Source organism: Drosophila kikkawai, chromosome 3L (genome assembly GCF_030179895.1).
Source record: "Drosophila kikkawai strain 14028-0561.14 chromosome 3L, DkikHiC1v2, whole genome shotgun sequence".
Lineage (NCBI taxonomy): Eukaryota > Metazoa > Arthropoda > Insecta > Diptera > Drosophilidae > Drosophila > Drosophila kikkawai.
In genome coordinates, this window is record NC_091730.1 from 4,119,749 (window position 1) to 4,144,268 (window position 24,520).

General features: G+C 37.9%; 2 protein-coding genes across 7 annotated transcripts; both read left to right on the forward strand.

Moving 5' to 3' along the window:
* The first annotated feature begins 107 nt into the window (after positions 1 to 107).
* LOC108079891 (protein lag-3) lies at positions 108 to 3,860 on the forward strand. 4 transcript variants are annotated; one of them, XM_017174417.2, is made up of 4 exons: positions 108 to 326; positions 426 to 560; positions 835 to 1,512; positions 1,571 to 2,046. In XM_017174417.2, exons 1-4 carry the CDS (start codon positions 209 to 211, stop codon positions 1,984 to 1,986), a joined length of 1,347 nt encoding a protein of 448 aa, XP_017029906.1. In that variant the 5' UTR covers positions 108 to 208; the 3' UTR covers positions 1,987 to 2,046. The 4 variants fall into 4 exon arrangements, with proteins under 4 accessions (XP_017029906.1, XP_017029907.1, XP_017029905.1 ...); XM_017174416.3 differs by lacking the exons at positions 835 to 1,512; positions 1,571 to 2,046 and adding exons at positions 2,142 to 2,819; positions 3,246 to 3,860 and having other exon boundaries at positions 111 to 326; XM_017174418.3 differs by lacking the exons at positions 835 to 1,512; positions 1,571 to 2,046 and adding an exon at positions 2,142 to 2,827 and having other exon boundaries at positions 110 to 326.
* Positions 3,861 to 8,693: 4,833 nt separating this feature from the next.
* GV1 lies at positions 8,694 to 23,374 on the forward strand. Of its 3 annotated transcripts, none has more exons than XR_001770887.3 (5): positions 8,694 to 8,895; positions 10,962 to 11,014; positions 21,872 to 22,077; positions 22,192 to 22,664; positions 22,842 to 22,982. XR_001770887.3 is itself a non-coding variant. In XM_017174134.3 (5 exons), exons 1-5 carry the CDS (start codon positions 8,694 to 8,696, stop codon positions 23,265 to 23,267), a joined length of 1,182 nt encoding a protein of 393 aa, XP_017029623.2. In that variant the 3' UTR covers positions 23,268 to 23,374. The 3 variants fall into 3 exon arrangements, 2 of the variants coding, with proteins under 2 accessions (XP_017029623.2, XP_070142076.1); XM_017174134.3 differs by having other exon boundaries at positions 22,192 to 22,486; positions 22,842 to 23,374; XM_070285975.1 differs by lacking the exon at positions 8,694 to 8,895 and adding an exon at positions 8,957 to 8,974 and having other exon boundaries at positions 22,192 to 22,486; positions 22,842 to 23,374.
* Positions 23,375 to 24,520: the final 1,146 nt, after the last annotated feature.

Consider the following 24,520-nt stretch of genomic DNA (forward strand, 5'->3'; position numbering starts at 1 on the left):
TCGTGATCATAATCTGGCAACACTGTTCAGCTGCTGTATCGATATTGTATCGATATATAAGAAGAAGGCATACCTAGCTATCGAACTAGTTCGCTGTTTACGAACGAGAGGGCAGAGAAAGACCAAAACAATTACGGACGATAGCCACAAAGCGGACGTGGAAAATCTGTGAAAATTTTTGGTAAATCGCGTGCGGGCGCATTGAAAAATGGTGCTGCGATCGGGTATCATAATTCCTTTTCAGTTTCGTGACACGAAAAAGCTGCTGATGATAGGCGTGCCGGAGGAGAACCGCAACCTCAACATCTGGGACCTGAAGAACGTGGGTAAGCGATGTGGGTGGTGTGGGTGCGCTGCTGTGGGAGTGGGAAATCCCAGGATGATTGCCAGGACTAACTAATGCATTAATCCCCCTCCACACACAGTGCGCGCCGCCTTTGGCATCTACAATTTTGAGTTTAGAAACAAAAAGATCGGCTTCAACATACCCGACGAGTTGCTGCTTCATTACCTGGCCCAGCGACACGACCTCACCAACTTCGTTATAGAGATCAGCCAAGGTAAATAGCGAGTAAGCTTAGATTTAGGCCAGTAGACTAAGCCCGCGATTCCAACTAGCGTTTAAGCGAGCCGAGTGACTCTTGGGTATCCCACGAAACGGAGCCCCCAACTTTGTAGATCTTTGTAGATCCGTGTCTCCCCGTAGATCTCTCTCATTCTCTCTCTCTCTCAATGTTGTTGTGTTTATGTAGACGCGGCGGGCGCTTCGCTTGTAAGTCTCTGCAGATTGCCATCTGTAATAAAACCCAAATTGTAATGTGCTTCCTATTGCAGCTCTGGACGATGGCCATGCCAAGGAGCTGCTCTCCTACGAGCCCTCCTGCTCGATGGCGGCGGCCCTCAAGCAGCACCATCAACCGCATCCGTCGCACCAGCATCCGGCGGCCCACCATCCCCATCCCCATCCCCATACGCACCAGCACCAGCTGCATGTGCCACTGCCGCAGCGCTCCAACGAGAGTGCCTCCCACCATGCCCACGAGTATGTGTCCAGTTCGCAGCCCAATTCACCGGCCGTGGTGCTGAGCAACGAGAGCGTGGACAATGATCTGCTGGAGCCGCAACAGGGTAACAATTCGGGCACTGAGCCCGGAGCAGACGGTGGCCCAAAGTTGCGCCTCAGCCAGAACTATGCCGAACGTACGCCCGAGTCGCTGACACAGTCCATTGATCCCATGGACATTATACCCAAGGCAGAAGCCGAGTCGGAGGTGGAGCGACTGCAGCGGGCGTCGCGTTTTTTGGCCCGACAGGAACAGCAGCAGCATCAGGCACAACAGCAGCAGCAACAGCAGCCACAGCCGCCGCAGCACCAACAGCAGCAGCAGCAGCAGTTGCTGACGGGACAACAGATCTTCCCCAGCTACACGCACACCTTGCCGCCGATGAATGCACCAAATCCTTCCCAGCAGCAGTCGCCGTATACGCCGGGTCTGATGAGTCGCTTCCGAAGTGAGATTAGGTGGTAATGTGCCGCATCCCTTAGCTAATGCTAATCTTCTAATTCAAGAACGCGGCGAGCGCATGTCCAAGGACCAGAAGGAGCTGTATGTGAAGTTCTTCGAGGATAATCCATGCATGCTCTCAAACCATCGACGCCACGATGGCCTCACCGAGCCACTGTGGGCCCAGCTGGCCCACCGGCTGAATAGCGTGCCACAGGGTGCCGTCAAGAATGTGGAGGACTGGAAGCAGACCTTCGATGCCTGGCGCTATCGCATTTTCATGTACACGCGGTACAACTCCAAGCTTAGCATGTCGGAGACGAGCGATCCGAAGAACTTTAAGCCATTGACGGCAACTGACCAAAAGGCGTACGCCATGTGGACCAGCCACAAGCACATAGCACCGCCGGACTATGAGAAGATGGACATGTTTGTGCCGATGGACGAGACCACCACGGCCACCAACAGCTACGACTACTGATGAAACTGTTATGTGTACTTTATCTAGTGCTAAGCGACAAATACAATATGTTTAAGCGAACGGAAATGCTTGTTTTATGTTTTATTATGCTTTGAACCTAAGATTTGATGACCACAAGTTCCTTTAACTAGACTCTGTTGCCTCTTTTCTTGCAGTGTACGATGACAACTATGTGCTGAACCGGCAGTGCCGTTGCTCGGATCAGAAAATGCTCAACGATTCGCCCACGCCTGAGGAGCCCACCAATCTGTGCCAGCCCAGCAGTGCCTTGGATGTGGCTTCGGCGGCTGCTGCAACTACTCCTCTCATGACTCTGCCGCCCTGCGACGACGAGGAGCATGATCACATGGTCGACCACGATCACGAGCACGAGGAGAGCATCAAGTATCGGATTGACAAGGCCAGCAGCGGTGCTGCCTCTGCGGAGCTGGGCATGCCCGCCTACGAGGCCTGCTCGCCCAAGATGGACTATGATACGCAGGACGAGCTGCCAGATTCGCCGCACTCGCAACCTTTACCCCCACCGCCTTTGGCTTTAACTGCGGCTCTGCCTTTGCCACCGCCGCCCACCTCCCATCACCACCAGCATTTGCATCAGCAGCAGCAGGAGGAGCAGCAGCAGCTCCTGCAAGAGCGCATCCAGCATGAGTACATGATTCAGCAGCAGCAGCAGCATCAGCATTTGCAGCAGCAACAGCACTTGGCCCTCCTGCACCAGCAGGAGCAGGAACAGCAGCATCAGCAGCAGCAGCAGCATCAGCAGCAGCATCATCATCAGCAGCAGCAGGGAGTCAACATGGCCATGGGCACCACTACCACCAACAATATACGACGTAAGTGATGAAGAGCAGGTCCTACATGGGTCATTCAAGATTTAATAACCCAATTTGGGGGCTTGGGAAAAGGAAATATATAAAATTAACACTTGAAAAGACTTTCGATTCTTGATATTAATATATGTTTGCCTTAAATTTTGGCACAAAAACACAACACACAAAGTTTGTATCAACAAAAACCAGACTTAGGCTTCGATTTAGAGGCCTAAAATACATAAAAAATACAATAAAAGCATACCAGAAGATCGATATTTTGATTTAAACTAATTAATAGCATTCCAATTTCATGAAATGCATAATATCAGCATTAATTTAAGCCTTAATTTGAATATTTGCCTTGGCTGGAATTTACATTTTGTGTGTGTGCTTTTGTTTATTGAATAAATAAATGAATGAATGAATAATAATATCTCTCACTTACAGAACGAAAGGAGCGCATGTCCAAGCGGCAGAAGGAGCTGTATGTGCACTTCCTGCAGCAGCATCAGTTCATCAACGACCATCGCCGCAACGACCCCGTGCTGGATCCTTACTGGCTGAAACTGGCGAACCTACTAAACGCTGTGCCCCAGGGCGCCGTCAAGCATGTGACCGAGTGGAAGCAGACCTTTGATAACTGGCGATATCGCATCTTCCTCTACGCCCGGTACAATTCCAAGTTGCAGGACGAGGAGGCCCAGAATCCGCGCAACTTTAAGCCACTGACACGAACCGATAAGCAGGCGTACATTATGTGGATACGGAATCCGGATACAGCGCCACCTGACCTGGACAAGATGCGCAATGTCTTTTGCAATCTGGAAGAGACGGCAGCAGCGGCAGCAGCAGCGGCGTCGCAGCAGGATTAGATGTTACATGGATGTTCGGGATTGCCATTATCATAGTTGTACAATTTTTGCAAACAAATCACTATTTTTGTCTTTGTTTTTTTCGGTTTTCTCTATATTTGTGTCGTGTTAATCGTGTGTCGCTGTTTTTATATTCCTGTTTTGGGAAAGCATTTTCCTTTTAGTTTTTGTTTTTTGTCTTTGTTATGCTTTTATGAGAATGTATATTAAACAAGTGTTTTTTTGAATGAATTTTCGACGAGTGCTTAATTTAGACGGAATAATTTTTGGAGATCATTTGCCCGAAGCTGATGTTTACTTTTGCATATGTTATGGACCCCAATGAACCTCTGAACAGGTTATGGAATTATTAAGAAATATATTTAGTAGCACAGCTGGCAGGGATGTTGCTCTTTATGCTTTTTCTATTGATGGATTCCATCATTGAGTGGCTCCATGACAAACTCCTTTCAGAACCAGCTCTATTCCGTGTGTATCTCTCTCCATCTAGACGCCCACGCCCACGCCGATGCTGATGCCGTGTGCTGATTAATTTGCTGCCTGAGGCGGTACAGCATCCAGTATGTGTGGCTTGTACTTGTCGCTAATCCCCGGCCATTAATTATACGTTCAATCATATCCGATATGCAACCCGCACAACACACTCTTGACAGGTTTTTTATTATTATTATTTTATTTTTTTTTTTTTGGGATTATTGGCAAACACCCGATAATAATTCCTTCTTTTGCTGAATTAGTTCCAGTGGTTTTTGAACCTGAACCTGAACCTGAAAAAGGGAGCTGGGATTATTAGCATATTGTTAATTAAAAAAATATAAGAAATTGCTTATTGGCTGGCATTGGCATTGATTAAATTTCATTCTTCAGATTTCTGATTAAATGGCAATTTATCATAAATTATTGCACTTGTTTTGTGTGTGTTGTTTTACATAAATAACTAACTTAAATGAGCGTATCGGGTCTCCGGCAATCTGTAGGTGCGGATTGCGGCTCCTTCTGCCTGAGTCTATTGTCTGTTATCTGCTGTAGTTCCAATTGCCATTCCTAATAAAGATAAATGAACCAACGGGCACTCATTCCAACCGATCTGCTCTATTGCTTGTTCCAAAGGCATTGAGTTGGGTTATTGGCTGTGACTTTTTGCGGCCAATTACCCCCGGTATCGTATCGGTTGCTGGGTTTTCTGCGTTCTGGCATATGTATACATGGGGAGAAATTAGAATTTTTAACTTTACATATTATTAAAATTGATAAAGAAGGTGAATATATGTTTTCTGATGTCTATCTTTTCTTTATTATATTTTTATTTTATATATTTTTATACAGAAACTAAATAATATGTATGGAAAACGATTTGAAAAGGGTCTGAAAATTTTTAAAAAAATAAAACAAATTTGAGAGGAGTTTTCAAATACCTTAATTGAGCGCCTTAAATAATGCAATGTATTAAAATAATGGCCAAATAATTAGAAAGTTGAATAATTATTATTATTATTAATTAATAATTAATTATTAATTTTTCAAATAATTAAAAAACTTATCTTGTTTTAAATCTAAAAAAGCACACATCAATTTATTAAAAAAAAACTTGGGTGGAAAAAAACAAAAGGATAATACCATTTATCCAACCTTTTTTTTGATGCTTAAAAAATTAAATAAATTTTTTTTGTTGTTGTTTTTGAGTCTGAAGAACTTTGCAATTTTGTTTTAAAATTCTTTATATTGATTCAGGTTTTGAAATCTCCTCACTTCCCACATATATTTTCTCACTCTGCAGCCTTTATCTACCGACAGTCAGCCAGGCGTTCAATATCAATATTTCAGCGTTGCTATATTTGCATACCCTCGTTTATTCGTAGGCCGACATCTTGGTGGCATTCGTTAGATGTGCTCGCCGGGTTATGAATTATGACAGGTGGAGGGAAAACAGAGAGAGAGAGAGAGAACAATGTGAATCAGTGTCGGTTTGGCTCATGTTTAATTCATCTGGTACTGCATATGGAGCACAGGGTAACCGGGTAGCCAGATTGAATGTCGATAGCCGTTGACAGATTAATACGAAGTTGCGAGTGTCCAGAAACCAGAAAGAACTGGGTGGAGTTGGGCTGGGCCATGGGCGATAACGTTTCCTAACCCAGTTTCCGAGTTTATCCAATCCAATCCCAGAAAATTACCATATATTAGCCGCTCACTTTCAGACGCAATTTATCAAAATTAAAATATTATCACATCAGATTAAAAAAAATATATAAAAAAAATAAGAAATAAATATTCTCCCACACTCTCACTCTCAAAATAAAACCAGCAGCAGTTTAGTCCCGAATAAATAGCGAACAAAAAAGCTGAAAACTTCATCAGATCAATCATAAAGACATAAAAAAATGCTGTAAAAACGATAAAAACACCATAAAAGCGATAATAATCTTTTGAAAGACCTGTTTTGCCCAGCAATGATCGGCTCGCAGGCCAAAGACAGTTCCACAAAGCCGCCCAAACCGCCCAGCCTGCCCCACACTGTCTCGCATAGCAAATCGTAGACACAGAAAATAATATTTATATATATTTTTAAGGTGTCAAAGATGTACATTTTAAAAATAAAAATAAATTATTGTATTAAAGAGTAGATTTTAATAGGAAAAAGATAAAAGAAAGCTCTTGAAGAACTCTTTTTGGTTTAAATATTTCTAGAAAACTTAATTTTCATCTAGTTTTGTAATTAATATTAAATCCAGGTTATATTTCCCCCTGTGCACATACCATACTAAAGGCAACTTGTCAGACCAAAGTGATCTTAACAGACATTTCTGTTGATTTACTATTCGAACTTAAAGACACACAGCCCAGGCACACACATAATGGGAAAAACTTGTGTATGCTAATCGATAGGCGAGCTGATTGATATGGCTTTTTAATTGCATTTACAATTTAATTGACCTGAACTATCTGGCCAAAATCCCCCGAGAATTACTTAGCATAATTATAATGTCTTAATGAGGAAACAATCGGAACAAAACTCCATATAAAATGATGTATTAAATTAAATAAATGCAAAAAAAAAAACACACAAGTATTTTGCATTAACATAAGGCGACCACCGATAATATAATTAAACCGGGGGTCTCATTAACTTGGCCAGTCAATAAAATCAAACTCGGCTGACATCCAATCAAATTGATGGGGACAACAACTTCGGTGTCTGTGAGCTGTGAGTGTGGGGGCTGCCGCCAAGTGTTTAATGAAAGAAATTAAAATATGCGCCAGCCTTCAGCTCATGCGTAAAGAGCTCAACTCGACTCAGATATATCCGATTTCAATGTCGCTCACGTAATCGCTCTGTGTAATGTGACTCAGTTGCGGTGTAGTTGGAGCTCTCTGTGTGTGTGAGTGTTATCACAGTTTGAACGATTTACTGAAAGGGGTCAGGGATGACCATGTTTAGGCCTATAGGTCGGGCCCCAAATGATACTGAAATTTTACGAGGTTCTTAATTCCAATACCCTTAAGGGAAATATATTTTTACAAAGGTTTTTCGGGAGAAAAGTGTAATCAGTGAATGATTTACTAAGAGGGGTCAGGGTCAAGGGGTTCCAAATTGTATTTTAAAAGGGTTTTTACAAAATAAAATCACTAAAAACATATCAAACTTAAAGAACACATTTATTTTTGTAACTAAATTAATTTTGTAAATATAAAAACAATTATTTGGGAACCCAAATTCCCTTTTATTTATAACAAAACTGAATCAAAACCTCACAAAACCCATAATACCGGTGTAAAAATTAATGATAATTATATTAATGCCTATTAAAGAAATTATTTTTGTATTATAATTATATATACTAATTAGTCAGCGGAATACATTTATATAATTGAATTAATCCAACAACAATCAATAATAAAAGCATTAGCCTTGCATGTTTATCGGGCACATCTGGCGGCGGTGCTGTTTGGAATTAGCATTACCTAATTTATGAAATGTTACTAAATTGAATTTAGGCATTGATCAATTACTTATTAATCATGAAATATTTACACAGCAAGCTTGCATAAAATCAGAGTCAATATGGGTACTAAAATGTATGTTTTTTAATGAGAAAATGTGGTGAACAAATTCTAGGTAGTGAAATAATATATTAATTAAATTTATTAAATATTTCTAGGGTAACTAATAAATTTTTAAAGTGAAGAAAAAATTCTGATAAGGGTTTTAATATTTTTGCCAAGTAATGGAAAAATAAAGGAAATTTTTTTTAAATTGTTTATAATATATTTTAATTGATTTAGTAATTATTTTGTGAATATTTTTATTTATGAGGAAATAAAGGAAAAGAAATAAATATATTCTCAGTCAAGAAAATATTTATTCAATTTTTAAAATATTTCTAGGGTAACTAATTATTGTTTAAACTGAAGAAAATATTCCATTATTCCAAAAGTTGTTTTATTAATTAAAAACAATTAACTTTGTATAATAAATTAAGCAATATATAATTTTCTAATTTGGTTTATAATATATTTTAATTGATTTAGCAATTATTTGGTACACATTTTTATAAACCAATGATTTATGGTCTTGAAAAGTAAGCTATTCCGTAGAATAAATTGATAAGAACCAGTCTGAGAATTGCAAAAAAGGAAGCTGGCATTTACACGGCTTATTAAATCTTAACAATAATATAGTTAAATGACTCATAAATCACGGCAAGGTATTTTTGTATATTTTATTTACTTTTTTATTTACTTTTTTTATTTAGTTACTTTGTTTGCTGGTTATTAACATAACAGGCCCCGTTCTTGGCAACATTTGTGGCTGGCTGACAGGCCGGAAACGGCCCTAGCAACATGTTGCTGGTGAGGGGCTCCACATATGAAAACTCGCTGGCGAAATGTTTGAAACAAAATAAAATACAATACAGAAAAAAAACAAAAAGCAAACGCAGCCGAAGCCGGAGCGGGTTGGAGTTCGGCGGGCTCTCGGCTCTGGGGCTTCGGTTCGGATCGGATCGGATTCGCAAACCAGCTGATGACCAGCGGAGGCCCACAAAACGGGAGACGGAGACTTTGTGCTGATGCTACCACATTCGCTGCTTTCAGTGTGGCCCGGGTCTTCAATGTGTTTTGTCACGCTTTGGCGCTAACTCCGGTGTACTCCAACAGCTCGTCAATATATATCCTACGCCCAGTACAGTACATATCCTCCGTTCCAGCAACGCCCCTTCAGCAAAGTATGTGCTTTCGTGATGATGATGCAAAAGTAACAAAAGCCACGCAACAGTGCTAAACACTCGCCGCTGTGAAGTTCTCGTAAAGTGCAAGAAACCCATAAAAAAATAAAAATAAAGAAATACAGAATACATAAAGGAGCGTAAATGCGAAAAATGCGCAAGAGAAACAAAAGACTTAGGCAACGAACTTGCGTGCTGCAATGCAGACAATTTATAGCCTGCAGGCCCACAGGCTGCCCAGCTGCTGTCGCAGGCGTGTTAAATTTATGCAAATAAATAAATCAATTTCAACAAAAAGATAACAACAAAAAAATCGAAGGCGTTGCTAACGTTTTGCACGCACCAAACGAACATTTGTCAAAATACTAAAAAAAATATTTAGTAAAAAACTAAAAAGCTAGGAAAATCTAGGGAAAAATCGGCCATAAATTAAACCTCGCCCCTGACTTTTCACTCACCACAAAAAAAGGAAGGGAAAAATTTAAAACTAAAAAGCAAATTGTTTTGCTTATTGCCTCTTTAAATGCAACAGCTTGCAAATGAGTTTTAAAAACGCCTTTTTGCCTGGCTTATAATATTTTTATATATTTTTTTCCCTCCATTTAGTTTTTTGCCTTTTAATGTGCCGGAAATGTGGCAGATAATTGCGGGTACTTGCGGCAACACCCCTCTTGGCTGAACCTGAACTGTGCCTCGTTAATTTGCTTAAATTGTTTTTGGATTTATCAGACGTAACCGAGCTCATCTTCAACTAGTTTGTCGGCTCTATAAAAGATAATTATGCACAAGATAACTGGGTTCTTTTGAGAGAACCAGTAAGGTCACCACACATATTACATATGGAAACGAGTTTCCGAGAGAGATTCCGCTGGAGGTCAACAGTACTCGCTCGGACTCTGAGTTTCCATTAATTTTGCGACCCAAACATAGTCACGTTCCGCCAACAACTGCGTTTCGTTTTAGCCGTGACATGGGCCGGCATTATTTTGATTTTTTTGTTTTTTGGCTGGACTTCAAATACGCATTGGCATATACTGTCAAAACCTTAAAGTAAGATATTTACGATGGCAAATAGCTTGGACTTTGCCGGCACTTAAAATGCTTGGCATGTGGCTCGGCTTTGGCTCCACATTTGCGACACTCCGAGATCGAGAGCACCAATTGAAAATTAACCCAGCCTTAGATTGTTTTTCAAAAGAAAATGGTCATTTAAATTGGTTTTAAAGTTTACGCATGCGCGGCAGATCGTGGCTTTGGTCAGACGCCCCCAAAAAAATACAGTGGAGCTTGCTAAGAAAAGGATTTTGAACAAGGAAATTACAAGACTTGGGAAGTTATAGTACTTTTTACAGTGAAACTTGCAAAGAAAAGGTATTTGAGCAAAGAAAAAAGTTGTTTACAAAAAAATAAATATACTTAGGGTCCCATAATCCTTTTCAAAATTTAAATAAATACCCAAAAACTTAACTTAACTTTTAAATGAAAGTCTTTAAAAGATTTCCCAATACATTTCCTCTTCAACAAAGCCCCACTGTATGACTCCACCTCCTCCTTATCAGGCCAAACCATGTGCATGTGTGGAACAAATCTCGATCTCGATCTCGATTTCAATCGAAATGCTGCCATGGACACTGGCAATTGAGACGCCAAACTGACGGCGTCATCGTCATCATCACCAGGCTACAGTCACCGGCCAAAATGTAACCACCATTCACTACCCACCATAAGGGTCCAACTAAGTAATGGGATTGCATAATGAACGGGGCCGCCGTTCCATTTGATATTTACCTTAAATCTGATTTGATATTGTCCCACACGTCGCGTCATTCGATATGCCAGAGTCGTCTACAATTACCAGGCATCAGATCAAAAAAAATATATATAAAATAAAAAAGTGGGTTTGATTGAGACTGACCAGGTGACCGGTCGCTCATTCGACTCGATTTAGTTACTAAAATAAATTAATAACAAATTCTGTAGGACATTCGAAAAACAACTTTCTGTGTGCAAACGCCAAGTGCGAAACCAATCTATAAAAAGTAACTTTTCAACTAATATTTTTGCAGTTAATCGACTTGGAAGCCTCGAGTTTCATTTGATCAGATCAAATCACAAAATGGTAAGTAACTTGGAGTATTTTATTAATATTATTATTATTATTATTATTGAGTATTATTTATTTCCGTTTAATGATTAAGTTCAAACACGTGTCGCCTGCTCGTGTTTATATTTTTTTGGGGTAATCAATGCAAGTATTTATGCATTTCTCGAACATGCGTGCTGGCTCTCACATAATTTTTTGGAAATAAATAAATAAATTCACGCTGAAAACAAAATTCAATGAATTTCTCACACACTCCAGGGCAAACTGTATAAATTTCACATCAGAGGCATTGCGTGTCATTGGACCTTGCCTTATATAGGGGTGGGAAATTATAAATCCAAGGAATTTCTTGAATTTGTTTTAAGCTCTTAAATTTATTTAAAATATTTAGAAACAAATTAAGTGTTAAATAACATAAAAAACAGAGAGTTTTCATAAATTAATTGATATATTCTTAGGTAGAACAGGCTGAAACAATCTGGGATATGATCTTGCAAAGATTTTGCATTCCTTTTTGTAGTAGAAAGAATGTGTAAAACATTTTAAATTGCTAAAGAAACATTTCTTTGAGCTTGGTAAAAATTTATAAAATTTAAACAAAGATTAATAGGGGTCTTCAAAAATGTATACATCTTAAAATTGTTTCAAAAAATATGTAGAAGCCTAAAATAGAAAGGTAAAAGGTAGTGATCTTGATTATGGCTTAAAGAAATATTTTAAAAACAAAAAAAAAAGGCATAAAAAATTGCTTGGTTAGCCAAAAGTCTGGTTAATAATTTATAAATATAAATAACTATAGTTTAGAATAATTTAAACCTTAAAAATATTTTTTTATTTTAACTATTTTATAATAAAACCACCTTAAGATATTTCTATTCCTTAAAAAAAAATGTTTAATATATTTATTTATTTCTAAAAAACCCCATTCTGCTTATATACAAATAATACAAATTTATACAATTTCAGTAAGCTTCTTAAATTAAATTTTTAAATATAATTGTATATTTTTAAATATGCAGAATTGACATTTTAAAAATGTTGCTTATTGTTAAATATTTTAAAACAAAATTGAAGATATTCAACAAATAAAAAAGCAAAGTTTATTAAGCATATAAGAAACTTATACCAAGATTTCTCTTCTAAACTTTTTACATATTTAAATATTTAACAAACACTAAAATATAATTCCCATAATCAACAAATCAAGGGCAAACCACAAAACCAAACAAAAAACAAAATATACAACCGAGTGGAGTTCATATTTTAGGCAATTGACAAAGGCAATGACCCACAATTGCTCATGTGAATTAAATTCGGCTTCTTAAATTCTTAAATTCTTAAATACGTACGCATTGTTCTGTGGCAAGTTTGTGTTCCGAGTCTTTCGTTATAATCGAGACGATGATGTCTCACCGGAAACGTTTGGTGGCGGTGAAATCAGCCTCAGACTCAGCCTCATCCTCAGCTTAATTGTCAAAATATATATGATATTTGTGCAACATCATTTGGGTAATTAACGTGTTCGATTATATTTATAAATGTGTTTTTGTTTTGTACGCCGCTGAGCGATCACACAAAGCATAATCATATTAATATGCAATTTGCTTAATTCGTATTTTGTTAATTTCAAACCGACTTCCTTATAAATGTTGCACGAACTTTAATTAATATTTATAAACATTTTCTTTTTATCGATATTTCAACAACAGACAGCTCCTCCCCGTAGAGCATGCAATTTGTCGGTTAGCATTTTTTTGGGATTTGTTAAACAAGAAAGATATTAACAAACATGGCCTATACTAGTTAGCATATCTGAAATGGTAACCTAAAACGGCATTATGCATAAAGTCAACAAAGCTTTGAATTAAACAAATTAACGACCGTTTTTCGTTTTGTTTACAAAACAATCAAATGCAACTCCCCAAAATCATTTTCCAATCGCCAAACGCTAACGGTAGCACATTGACCTAACCATACAAAAAGCCATTCGGTGGGGGGCATTGTCTTGACCATAGGCTATGGCCCATTGTCTTGGGCATTGATTTGATTCGGTTTCGCTACGATTCGATTTATTTATCTTTTTTTTCACAACATTCCTGCCAAAAAGTTCAAGACACTTAACTGCCGCGGCTGACAGGCATTAAACTTTGGCTAACCACTGATTAGCGGCTGCGTTGAGATTTATGATTAGTCCGGGGCGAAACGCATTAACTGCCCTACTCAAAATCCAAGTTATTACGTCTCGAAGGTTTTTTTTTTGTATATTTTTTTGTTTTCAACAATTTTCCTTTTGCGAAACTGTGCCGCCCAAAATGCCAGAAATTCAATGAGCCTCTGCTATCGCGATTGAGTCAATCAGGGCGGCGGGCCAACTGGCCAAATGTCGGAGCTGACAGAAAACTGGCAATAGACCCTCCCGGCATACCCTAGGACATATTTATGAGGAGATCTTGATCTAGCCTCGGGTATTCTGGCAGCTCTATAGGAATGTCTAGAATGAATGATTGACTGAAAAGTATTTCAGGCTGATCTGCCGCAGATATCATTTGAGTTGAGTGAACTTTAACATTCATTTTATATATTTATATATTTTTTAGAATTTAAATAAATGGCTTAAGTGACTTAAAATAGCTCAAAATACCATTAACCTCCACAAATCTAGTTCAGAAGCCGTCTCTGTTTCTTTAAAAAAATTGCTTAATGCAACCCTCAAGATGCTGGTGCTTCTGTAAGTGCTTGTCGGGGCATTTATCGTGTCAGGTATTTAATTTGCCAATTTTTTCGCGTTAATTAAAAAGCTTACCCCGCCCCTTGCATGTTGCTCTGTAAGCCAGACTCCGCATCCATATGAAAAAAAAGAGTACTGGAAAAGGTCAAGTTTGCTGAGGCTCTGGGAATGATTCCGAGACGAGCACAATGCCCCAAAGTCGTGGAAATAGAATCTAACTACGAAGACCAGGGCCACAGCTGGAGATCTACGCAAATAATAAAACCAAACAAAATGTATGGAAATAATGAAAAATATGTATAAAAAATAAGAAGAAATTTCATTAACCCCATTGAGCAGGTTCAAAATGCGCATTATTAGGCAGAATTTTGCCAGCGTAATTGAAATCAACATGATGTCTACTTATTTATTAATATTTTCTGATTATATGTCTTGAATTTTTGTATCTTTTTTTGCCTTTGATTGACTCCCACGTCTGGTTTGCTTATAAATTTCGTTATTTGATTCGCAAATCATTTTTATTTGCATTTTTTTTTTTTGGCAATCGATTATATCGAATATTGTTTATTATTCTTTTGTTATGGATATGGACTTGACTTGGGGCTGAACTTCTCTCTTTTTTTCAGCCTGGGAACTTTGTGGCAATTAATCAAAATGCATAATCATAATGATTTTCTAGCCAAGTATTTGCCTAACAATTGCCGGCGGGTCTTGGGAAAAGTATGCAAAGAGCTAGGAGATTTCACCAAAGGGGCCTGGGAAACTTGATATTAGAAGGGAGAGAAAGAGTTGTCATGTGTCTAAATTCTTAGGTTTCTTAAGCAGCACTTGACAAAAATCCCCTTTACTTTTGCTAGACATTCTAAATTGCAAAACTAGCAAAACACTTGGGGGATATAGCCTTAAAACCCCATCGATAATGCGTCAGTCAGTCAGCCAGGCAGGCACCTTCACCAGAAATCAAGACAAATCGCTGCCAATCAAGTATCATAACTCAAGACACATCTTCCACCGCCGATCAAAGAGGCTGCTGCTGGGTGCCGATCTCCCAGCACAAGGTTATATATTGCTATATTGGGTGAACACTGCACACGAAGGAAGTAATTTTATAAAATAAAGCAAACTTCCTGGTAGAGTAAATATATGCATTTTAATAGATATCCTTAATATTTTATATATATATTAATATTAAAATATAATTTTAATTATAATATAATTTTTAAAGAACCTTTATATACTAATTTCTCCCTGTGCAAGCTTCTGACTGATGAGGAAGCCGCCTGAATTGAACATTATTTTCGTTCACTCTGTGATTATTTTGTATACACCGTGTAGCAATGCAGTGAAAACCGCGTCAAATCTTGAAACAACTCGAACGAATGCTTAAGCTGTTGGAAAACATCAAAATGGAAACAAGTTTGCGCGTTTCTGTGACAAATGAGCGCAGCCAAAAAGTACCAAAAAGTACTTGCAAAACTCTGAAAATAATGATTTGGCGTCAAAGAGCCATGTTCAAATTTAACGCTAGCCCCTTAATGCGGGTGGGCTATAAGGGGATCCAGATATATACTATACAGATATATATATATACAAGGGGGAGGTGGTGTTGTGTTTGTTCTGCGATTCATCAAGGTTGGCTGCCGCAATTGATGGATGGCTGGCCGTTGCATTGAGCGTTGCGAACGAGCGACAATTTGCCAGGCCTTGAACCTCTCCTCTGACGAAGATGGATCTTTTGCCTGATAAGCCTGGAAAAACGAGAACTCGACGACACTGAAATCTCCAAGTGTCCGAACCTGAATCGGATTCGGAATTGGAGGCTAGGCCAGCTTTATATGCAAATGAGTGGTGGTGTGCTGCTCGCTGTAAGCTAATTACGTGACACGCTTCGGAGCAGATGAAGTCATTCACTGCCACGACCACTGCCACCACATCCAATTCCAATTCTTAAACCCTTTATTTATGATTCTCGACTTGGTCTAGGAAGGTCACTGGTAGTTGGACCCAGTTCACTGATCTGCCGGATGTCTTCTAGCGTTCCATTAAGATGTAAATTTAATGAACACTCTTGAGGCTGGCAGCCAGATTTATGGATGATATTTTCACATTAACACCGGGGCAGATAACACCCACCTAAGAGAGCAATTGATGGAGCAACATTACTATATCATCTTGGTGCTGGTTATATCTGCATTCTGGCATTTCCAGCTTTGTTGGCTTTGCTTGGAGCTTGAAGCGGATGTTGCTTATAAGATGAGGTTTTAGTTAGGAAAATCCTCCACGATTTAGTTTATTTTTAGTTTACTAATTAATGGTGAATTGTTTGTAATTGTTTTTTTAGTATCTTAATTAGCTATGAAGCAATGCCAATAGTTTTTCTTACTCTTTGCACTCTTTTAAATCAATTTAATTATAGTTTTTCTTTTCCTATTTTTGTAAACAATGGAACATTTTTAAATATTTATCTTATAACTTAATTTCAAAATTAAATTTTATGCTAATATATAATCCATAATTCTAGAAAATAACCTTTAGGAAGAACAGCCAAGGGTGGGAGCTGATTAATTAGAAGAACAAGTTTATTAAAAATGCATGATTTAATCATAATTTTGAAGAAAACTTAAGAAAACTTAAGAAAACGGAAGTAAAATAGATTTTGATTTGAGTTTCTTGTTTTTCATAAATTTAAACCATATTCCGGTCCATGATAAACATTTGATTTCCATTCATCTTTTCGGAGATTATCTCTTGAAGATAATATATCATCGAAATCATTTATGTATTTGTTAATATTTCATTTTGATTTGATAATCCCTGAGCTCATGGCCTTTCCAAAGCCTTTAAGACCTTTAATAATAATTGAATTATGGCTTGAATAAATTAATAACAATACCATAACTGGAGTAAGGCTCTTAAGAGATATATTTCTTTTGAAATTTTCAACTATCACCTTGTCAGTTTTTGATTGATGAACAATAACTCTTTCTCTCTCGACCCACAAAACAAAAGATAATTATTGATATACCCCGCGTATCATTGACTTACTTTCATCGCCCGCATACTTATGACACGATTTCAAAGACGAGGGAATAACCATTCATCATTTTCCACCCGCATTGCAAAAATTGAAATTCACAAAACCGAAAATTATTGGGAGAAAAATAGAAAGATAATGCAAGACCCATATTCATATTCATAATTAAAGTGCAGGAGCTCTCTGGCGGCGGTGGCCCTGCAGTCTGCAATACCATTCGTTGGCAGGCGTATCTAAGCACTTGCATATTTCGCCCCCATAAGCCAATATAAATTATTTCAATTAGGGCGTTTAAAAAATGATTATGGCATACTTATTATCGAATTACAATTTGAACGCGCCAAATGCAAGCGTTAAATTTTGTTCGTTGCGCCTTTTCGTTTTTTTGTGTTTTATGTTTTTTATGCCTTATATTTTGCTGTATTTTTTTCTTCTGTTTTTCTGCCCCTTGCGATAATGTTGTGCAATAAAAGAGATTTACAATAACTATAAGAGACCGACGACCGGTCTGCAGAGATCTCAGCCAGATCTATCCAGCTGCTAACCATAGTACGTTTAATGCCATGTCAGCCTGCTTGGCTTTTCCTACATACATATATATACTATATTTTTGTTTTTTTGGTAACATTAAATTAAATCTAAGCTTGACCCAAAACCGTTGCCGTTGTTTTGCAAAAATATTTTTTGGTCTAAGCACTTAATTTTTTTGGGGGGAATTGTGGAACACGAAGCATAACTGCAGCAACCGCTTTGATAATAAATGATTATTTTCGGTTTAAACTGCGTTAATCACAGATAATGATAATGCGGTGTAAGGCGAGCGTGTGGTGTGGTGTGGTGTGGTGTGCCCGGCGTTTGCTTAGTCGTTATTGATTGTTTTTAATTAGTGAGCAGAACACCCGCGGGCGGAGCGCTGCTCATTACCAGATCGCGATCAAGATCGCTTTTGGGTTTTGATCAGGGGAAGGAGTGCCGCCCAAGAATATGTACAAATGTCCACAGAAAGAAAATAATACAATATTCAAGGGGATATTCTCTGAAAAGTTTAGAAAATGTTTAATAAGAAATTGTTTATTTTTAAATTTAATTATTAAGGAATAATTTGAATAGTTTATTACATTTCTTTGTTTTAAATTCGGAATTCATTTTTAAAATAATAAAATAAATAATTATAATTTTAGTTATAAGCTTAAACCTAAGCGAAAAAGCCATTTCCGAACCCATAAACCATATATATTCTTGATCAGCATGAGGAGGCGAATCATTTAAGCCATTTTTGGGGTAACAAAATTTATGTACTTTTTTCAAAAAAATTATAAGGGGTTATTTCATACAAATTATCAAAAAATTTACAAATTTTCAAATTTTTTAAAATTTAAAACTCAGTATACAGATTTAGTAACCTTGTAAAAAATAACTCAGAACAGTTTTCCGAATTGAAATTAATGCGTTTTTGCCATAGTTATGAAGGATTTTTAATTTGGGTAAACACATTTTGGCTTCCTCAAGCTAGTTTTTCTTGTATATTAATATTAAATAATGAAACAAAAAATAAAAATAATTATTTACTAATATCCTAGTTCTTTTGAGTGTTAAATATATATTTAAAAGAAAAGAGTTCATTTTTGAAAAAGAAATTAAGAAAAAAAGAATAAGTTTCATAGATCCTCCGAGGGTAATAATATTAAAAATTAATGTTTTAATATTAAAAATTAAAAAGAAAAGAAAACAAAAAACAATTAACTTATTTTCTACTTCTTTTAAGTGTTAAATATATAATTGAATTAAAATAGTACAATTTTAAAGAAGAAATTAAGCATAAAGTATAATAGCTCTTAGAAAAGTACCTTTTCCACTTCCTTTTCTCACCATTTTCCTTCATATATTTTCTTAATTTCTTTTCACCCTTTTTCTTTTAGTCTCATATTAAATTCATTCAATCTCACCATTCACTTTTCTCCCCGTGCACCCCAAGTACTCGTACATTAAAAGCCGCACAGCCCAAAGGAGAGTCACCCATTCCGAGGGGTTCATTCAACTGGCTGCGCAATTCTGTTCCCATTAAGTCGCAATTCGCGAGAATAAAACGAAAAAGAAAAAAAAATCCTATAAAAAATAGATATATACATACATATATGGGCAAAATGTAGACTCGCGTGGCCGCCTTTGTGGTTTTCGGTCTATGGGTTCTCCTCAAGTTCAGGGTCGCCGTCCACGTCCACTTTATTTGTCGGAAGTGACACTGCCAGCAGGGCGACCCATTGTTACACAAATTCGAGTTTATGGCATCTCATGCTGCTTAATAACAGGTCTTGTCAAACTGGAGCTGGAAGCCATTAAAAGGTTTTTTAAAATAAATAAATAAAAATGGAACAAAACCCGTTCACACAGCTTTGGGATAATTATGCTATTGATAGATAAGTCTGATGGAACAGACACTTAATAAAATATGAAGATTGAATGTGTCCAAGCACTATTTTAATTGGATTTTAAAGTAATTACATACAAAATATAAAGATTATGTAAGCTTTTAATACTTTTTTCAAGGCTGGAATTGTTTGATTTTTGTTTTATTTCATTAAATTAAAGATAAATATATTGCCTGCTCATCTTTGAAGCTTAAATAACCTTAGGAAACTTAAGAAATTAATGTCTTTATTTTACTTTATATAAAATGTATATTTATTATTTTAAATTATATATTATAAATTATATATTTCTTTTCTTTTAAAATTGTAAAAGCTAAGGCTAAAATCTTAATAACTTAATTAAGCCATTAAAGCCTCCCTAAAATCATTAAAAATAATTATGTAGATTTGTTGTACATTTTCTTATGAAATTTTATATATTTAAAAAATTATTTTAAAATCTCTAAAATCATTATAAATAATTATGCAGATTTATTTTCAATTTTCCTATGAAATCATATATATTTAAAAATTATTTAAAATATCTGTAACCCCCAAGATTACCACTCTCTGCTCTCGTTTAGTTTCGCTCAATGATTTAATTTTAAATTTGAAGTTTTTTGTGCCCATAAATTGAGGCTTTCGACGTAACCCCATTGTGGGATCGTGCGGCGACTAATACCAGCAATTATGTACAACACTTGCCCCGAAGAGGCGGCAGTTATGCTGTCAGCGAGCCCCTCTTTCGCCCCTCTACCCCTCCCCCCAACCGATTTGGCTAATTGATTGACAATTTTTTGCATTGACAAGCATTTATTTGCTATGCGCAATGCATATTGCCGCCGCCGGTTGCAGCAATATTGCCTCGATCGACTGACTCTCTGTCAATGCTTTTGTGCAATCATAAAATCAAGCAGAAATCAAGGCCAACATTTACGAGCCAATGCACAGTGCACAGTAAATACCAACTATTTTTTGGTTGTCATAAAAATAAAGGAGAAGCAGAAACGAGTCCAGAAAACAAATGTCAAGTAGCTAAGTTAAATAAGAGGTAATTGGGTAATTTTTTGCAGGTAAAATTAAATGTTTTCTTTAGGTAAAATGTTTATATAACTTCAAAATTGCTTATAAAATTATTTTGGGTATAGTTTTGGTATAAAGAAATGATTAATCAATCAATTATTTAAGCCTTACTTTACTACAAATTTTCTTAGATTTCTTAAGCTTCAAAATTAAATTTAAAATGTAAGTTTACAAGTTCCCAAAGCTCTCTAAAATTGCACATTCACATTTAGCCTCAAGTAATCAATAATCCCCAAAAAGATCTACACAATTTTCTGTGTAATATTTCCAGCTGAGAAAAATCAGTGATTCATTTTTGTAAGCCACACAGAATCCCGGTCTCGAATTGGCCAATAAAAGTAAATATGAAACCCGAACAGATGGCATCCATACATCACTGTTATCGATGCCATTTTTGGGCGCTGACAAATTTGTGGCCAGATGCCTATCCTCCCGGGCCGGGCCATAACTCTATGTATGCTATGTATGTGAGGTAACTAATGACCGTATTTAGCCGCAAAGGTTTAGCTTGAGTCCGGGCTTTGGGGTGCGTTTTCTGAGGCGGCTGTGTTGGCGCACACTTCCTCAAGGCTCATTAGTTAAGCAAACAACACTTGAATGACTACAGAAAAAAATACAAAAAAAAAAACAGAACGAATAATAATAATAAATAAAGCCACATTCTGCATTGTAATCGATTTGTGTCTGAGAGAAAGAAAATATCGACGATAAAAAGTGTCAAGCGAGAGCTAAAAAACTTGAACTGAATGTAATTAATCAACAATAAATCTATTATTTGAGCAAGTAATTCAATTAACCCAACAAACAGTGTCATAAATATTTATATACAATTGCGATTCATAGGCCAAACATCTGAGCAAAGTGCAAGGCAATAAGCGAACAATAAAGTAAATAATTTCTTTGAATATTTAAGCGCCTTTTTTGTGTTGCGTTGTGTTGTTGTGTTGCCTCTCTCAGGCAGCTGCAACAATTTAACACTTGACATTGTTTTCATAATGTACAGGCTTCGCTGTAATTATTGTTATTACATTCAAGTTATACAAAACAAAAACACACAAATCGAGTTCAAGTCCGAAGTGTTTGCTTTTTGCCTCAGAATTGATTTTGGTCTGCCGTCTGCCAATTTGCCATGCGGCTAAATAAAGCGACTTTAATTGATCCTCAAAATCGAAATCGAGGCTGTGTTGATAAGGCAAAGCCGCTTTTATGGCAAGCAAAATATATCGTGTGCGATCGCCAGTCGCTTAATCTCGATCTGGCTAAACGAATTGGGGGCGGCCTGATCTAATTGATATCATTCGTGTAGCAATTTGCAAAACACGACAATGCAAAGCACCTTCTGCCGAGGATAAGGGGTTAAATAATATATTAAGGCAATGAACTTTTGAGGGAGATAACTAACAATATTTAAAGGGATATTAAAGGGTTAATATTAACTCGAATATTCAAGAATTTTACGAGTAGCAATCGAAAGACTTAGGCAACGAACTTGACTATTTTGCTAACAGCAAACGAAAGACTTAGACAACAAACTTGATACTTGGATAAAGTTTAAGAATACCCTTCAGCCCACTCTCAAGGATTTCCTTACTCACCGAAACAAACTCCTTGTTTTCCAGCTCACTCCTTGCCTGCTGCTAGTCGCCACAATCGCTGGACTTGGACTCCAGGCAGAGGCCATCCGGGTGGATTGGGGCACCAACACAGGACCGATATCACCGCCGCCGCCACGTACCACGCCGCAGCCGCCCCGAAAGCCATACCGGGAACCGGCGCCCGTCTGGGAGGATCTCAGTGACGATGTGCCCAACCCCAATCCCTATGTGTAAGTGCAGCCAAACGGGTTCGAAAACCTGAAAAACTAGCCAGCCCTAAGGTGTAATGTATCTTATATAACTGATATATAATATATTTACTTTTTTTTCTTTGATTTATGTAGCTACGTCTTGCCGCCGCCATCTCGCCCCAGATACTGGGCCATACCTGCTGGACCCTATGCCCCGCCAAACTACAACAACCTGCCGCCCAAGCAGGGCAACTACGGTCAGCTGGCCACGAGTGCGTACAGCGGCGGAGTGACCTCTGTTCCAGGACTAGCTGCCCAGTATGCGCCTGGTGTGGGCACCAAATACACAGCCATTGTGCCCGACAAGCTGCAGGGCAAATACAATGCAAAGACCAAGAAGTATAAGGCCTACGAGAAGGCAAAGTATGCGGCATATCCCTGGAACTATGTAAGGCAATACGAGGGTCGCAGGCGATATTTGCGCTATTGAAGTCCCCCTCAACCAAGATACCTGATATATACAAATCTGATTTGCATTTAGAACTACTATATATAAAAATTGTACAAAAAATTAAAGCCAGACACATGAATCCCCCCATGCTTTTGACACTCTACCTTTTGCTGTTGTAAATGCCTTTCAGCCAGAGATCAGACAGACAGACACCAACGCCCACTCACGCACTCAAGCATCCCGCTCACTCTTCCTTTCGCAATCATCTTGAAGCATTCACATCCATATATACATCCCCATCCACATCCACGTTCATGTCCATGTCATAATCGCATGCATCATCTCGTTGCAGTTGCAGCAGTTGCCGCTGGAGGAGAAGGCCTTGGAATGGCAGGCGGAGCTCGAGAAGCGGCTCGACGAAGAGCAGGCTCGTTCGCAGTCTCAGGCTCTCAGTTCCTCAACAACGACAAGCACCACTTCCAGCACCTCGACCACGTCTACGACTACGACTACGACAACTCCAGCACCATCGCTAGACAGCAGCAGCAGCACCTCCACAGCAGCATCCACCAGCACCACCTCCGCCGCATCCACCAGCACATCTACCACACAGCAGCCCACAACAATTGCCAATTACAAGCTGGCGCACGAGAAGAGCGCCCATCTGAAGAAGCTCGGCAAGCAGAAGCGGCTCCAGCAGCTGCACTTGGAGCAGGAGAAGCTGCAGATGAGGAAGAAGATGCTGCTGCAGCAGGAGCAAAACTCGTTGTCGAGCTGAAGCGCCAGACAAGAAAACATAAATGCGAAATTAACTTTAAGACTTGCCCACAACATGTTGTAAATAACTATTAATAAAATTAAACATCCCATAATAAAACCTAATCGAAATTAAAAACAAGACTTTTGAGGGGCACTAAGAGGTAAACATTTTGTAATAAAAGTTAAGGAATAATTGAGGTAAGTAAATGAGTTTAAGAAGTAATTATTGATGGTAAAAGAGACAGGAGAATGCTGGGGAAATAGTTATAAAATAATAAAGGAAAGTTAAACTAAAGCATTAATACAATATTAAGATAATAGTAAGCGAGGCAGGTATGTGTTGGCGTCAAACTAAAGCTTAAATTAATATTTAAAAACTATAAAGTATGTGATATTAAATAAATAAACAATTTTCACTGAATACTAAACAAAACTCCATATAAACTCATTAAACTTAAGCAACAAACTTCCGCTGAAAACGAAAGTCTTAGGCAACGAACTTGAACCCCATGAAGATGAAGTAACTAGCATAAAAAGCAACCACTAAACACAGGGAAGACACAAAAACCTAAGCAATAGACAAAAAGAGAGTGAGAGTTGCTGGGAGAGATGCTGCCTAAATTGTCTTTTAATTGCCATCAGGCCAAAAGGGCAAAGCCGCACAAGGTGAGCTGTCAAACGGAATAACGGACACAACAGCACTGATTGGCACTTTCTTGAGCGATTGAGCGACTTTTTATAGCCGCAGGCACTCAAAAACCGAACGAAAACATACAGCAATTAGCCCCAGCAATTAGCGGTGTCGTTGAACGGCGGCAGTAACGTCGGCTTCTGGGCCATCATTTAAGCCGCTTTGCTGATTGCTGCTGCTGCATTGCTGATCACAGAGCGGCAAAGGCAGACCCTGACCACGAGTAAAGGAAACAATATAATTAGCACAAAAGAAATACCAACAATCATTCTTGTTTTTTTTCTGCACCTCCACAATGTTGCTAGCTCCTTTGGGGAGCTCGTTAACTGTCAACTGGTTTCGGCACACTATTTATAATTAAGCTTTGAAACTCATATTTAATTTGAAGCGCCAAATTAAGGGCAATTTGTTGAGTGACACTAAACCATTACTCAGTTTAAAAGGTATTACGAAAGATCATCCATTCATTTTAATTTCCATCAAAACGTTTAACAATCAAAATCTAGTTAGGAGAAAACAATAATTTTATTCATTCATTCATTCCGCTTTTTTTGTACACCATTTTTTATGGGAATTTTATT

Excerpts from the sequence above, each read along its gene's own strand:
- LOC108079891 (XM_017174416.3), top strand. The coding sequence starts at position 209 with ATGGTGCTGCGATCGGGTATCATAATTCCTTTTCAGTTTCGTGACACG. Across the intron at positions 561-2,141 it reads CGTTATAGAGATCAGCCAAG|TGTACGATGACAACTATGTG; the intron begins GTAAATAGCGAG and ends CTTTTCTTGCAG. Across the intron at positions 2,820-3,245 it reads TACCACCAACAATATACGAC|AACGAAAGGAGCGCATGTCC; the intron begins GTAAGTGATGAA and ends TCTCACTTACAG.
- GV1 (XM_017174134.3), top strand. The coding sequence starts at position 8,694 with ATGACCAGCGGAGGCCCACAAAACGGGAGACGGAGACTTTGTGCTGAT. Across the intron at positions 11,015-21,871 it reads TCAGATCAAATCACAAAATG|CTCACTCCTTGCCTGCTGCT; the intron begins GTAAGTAACTTG and ends CTTGTTTTCCAG. Across the intron at positions 22,487-22,841 it reads CGGCATATCCCTGGAACTAT|TTGCAGCAGTTGCCGCTGGA; the intron begins GTAAGGCAATAC and ends ATCTCGTTGCAG.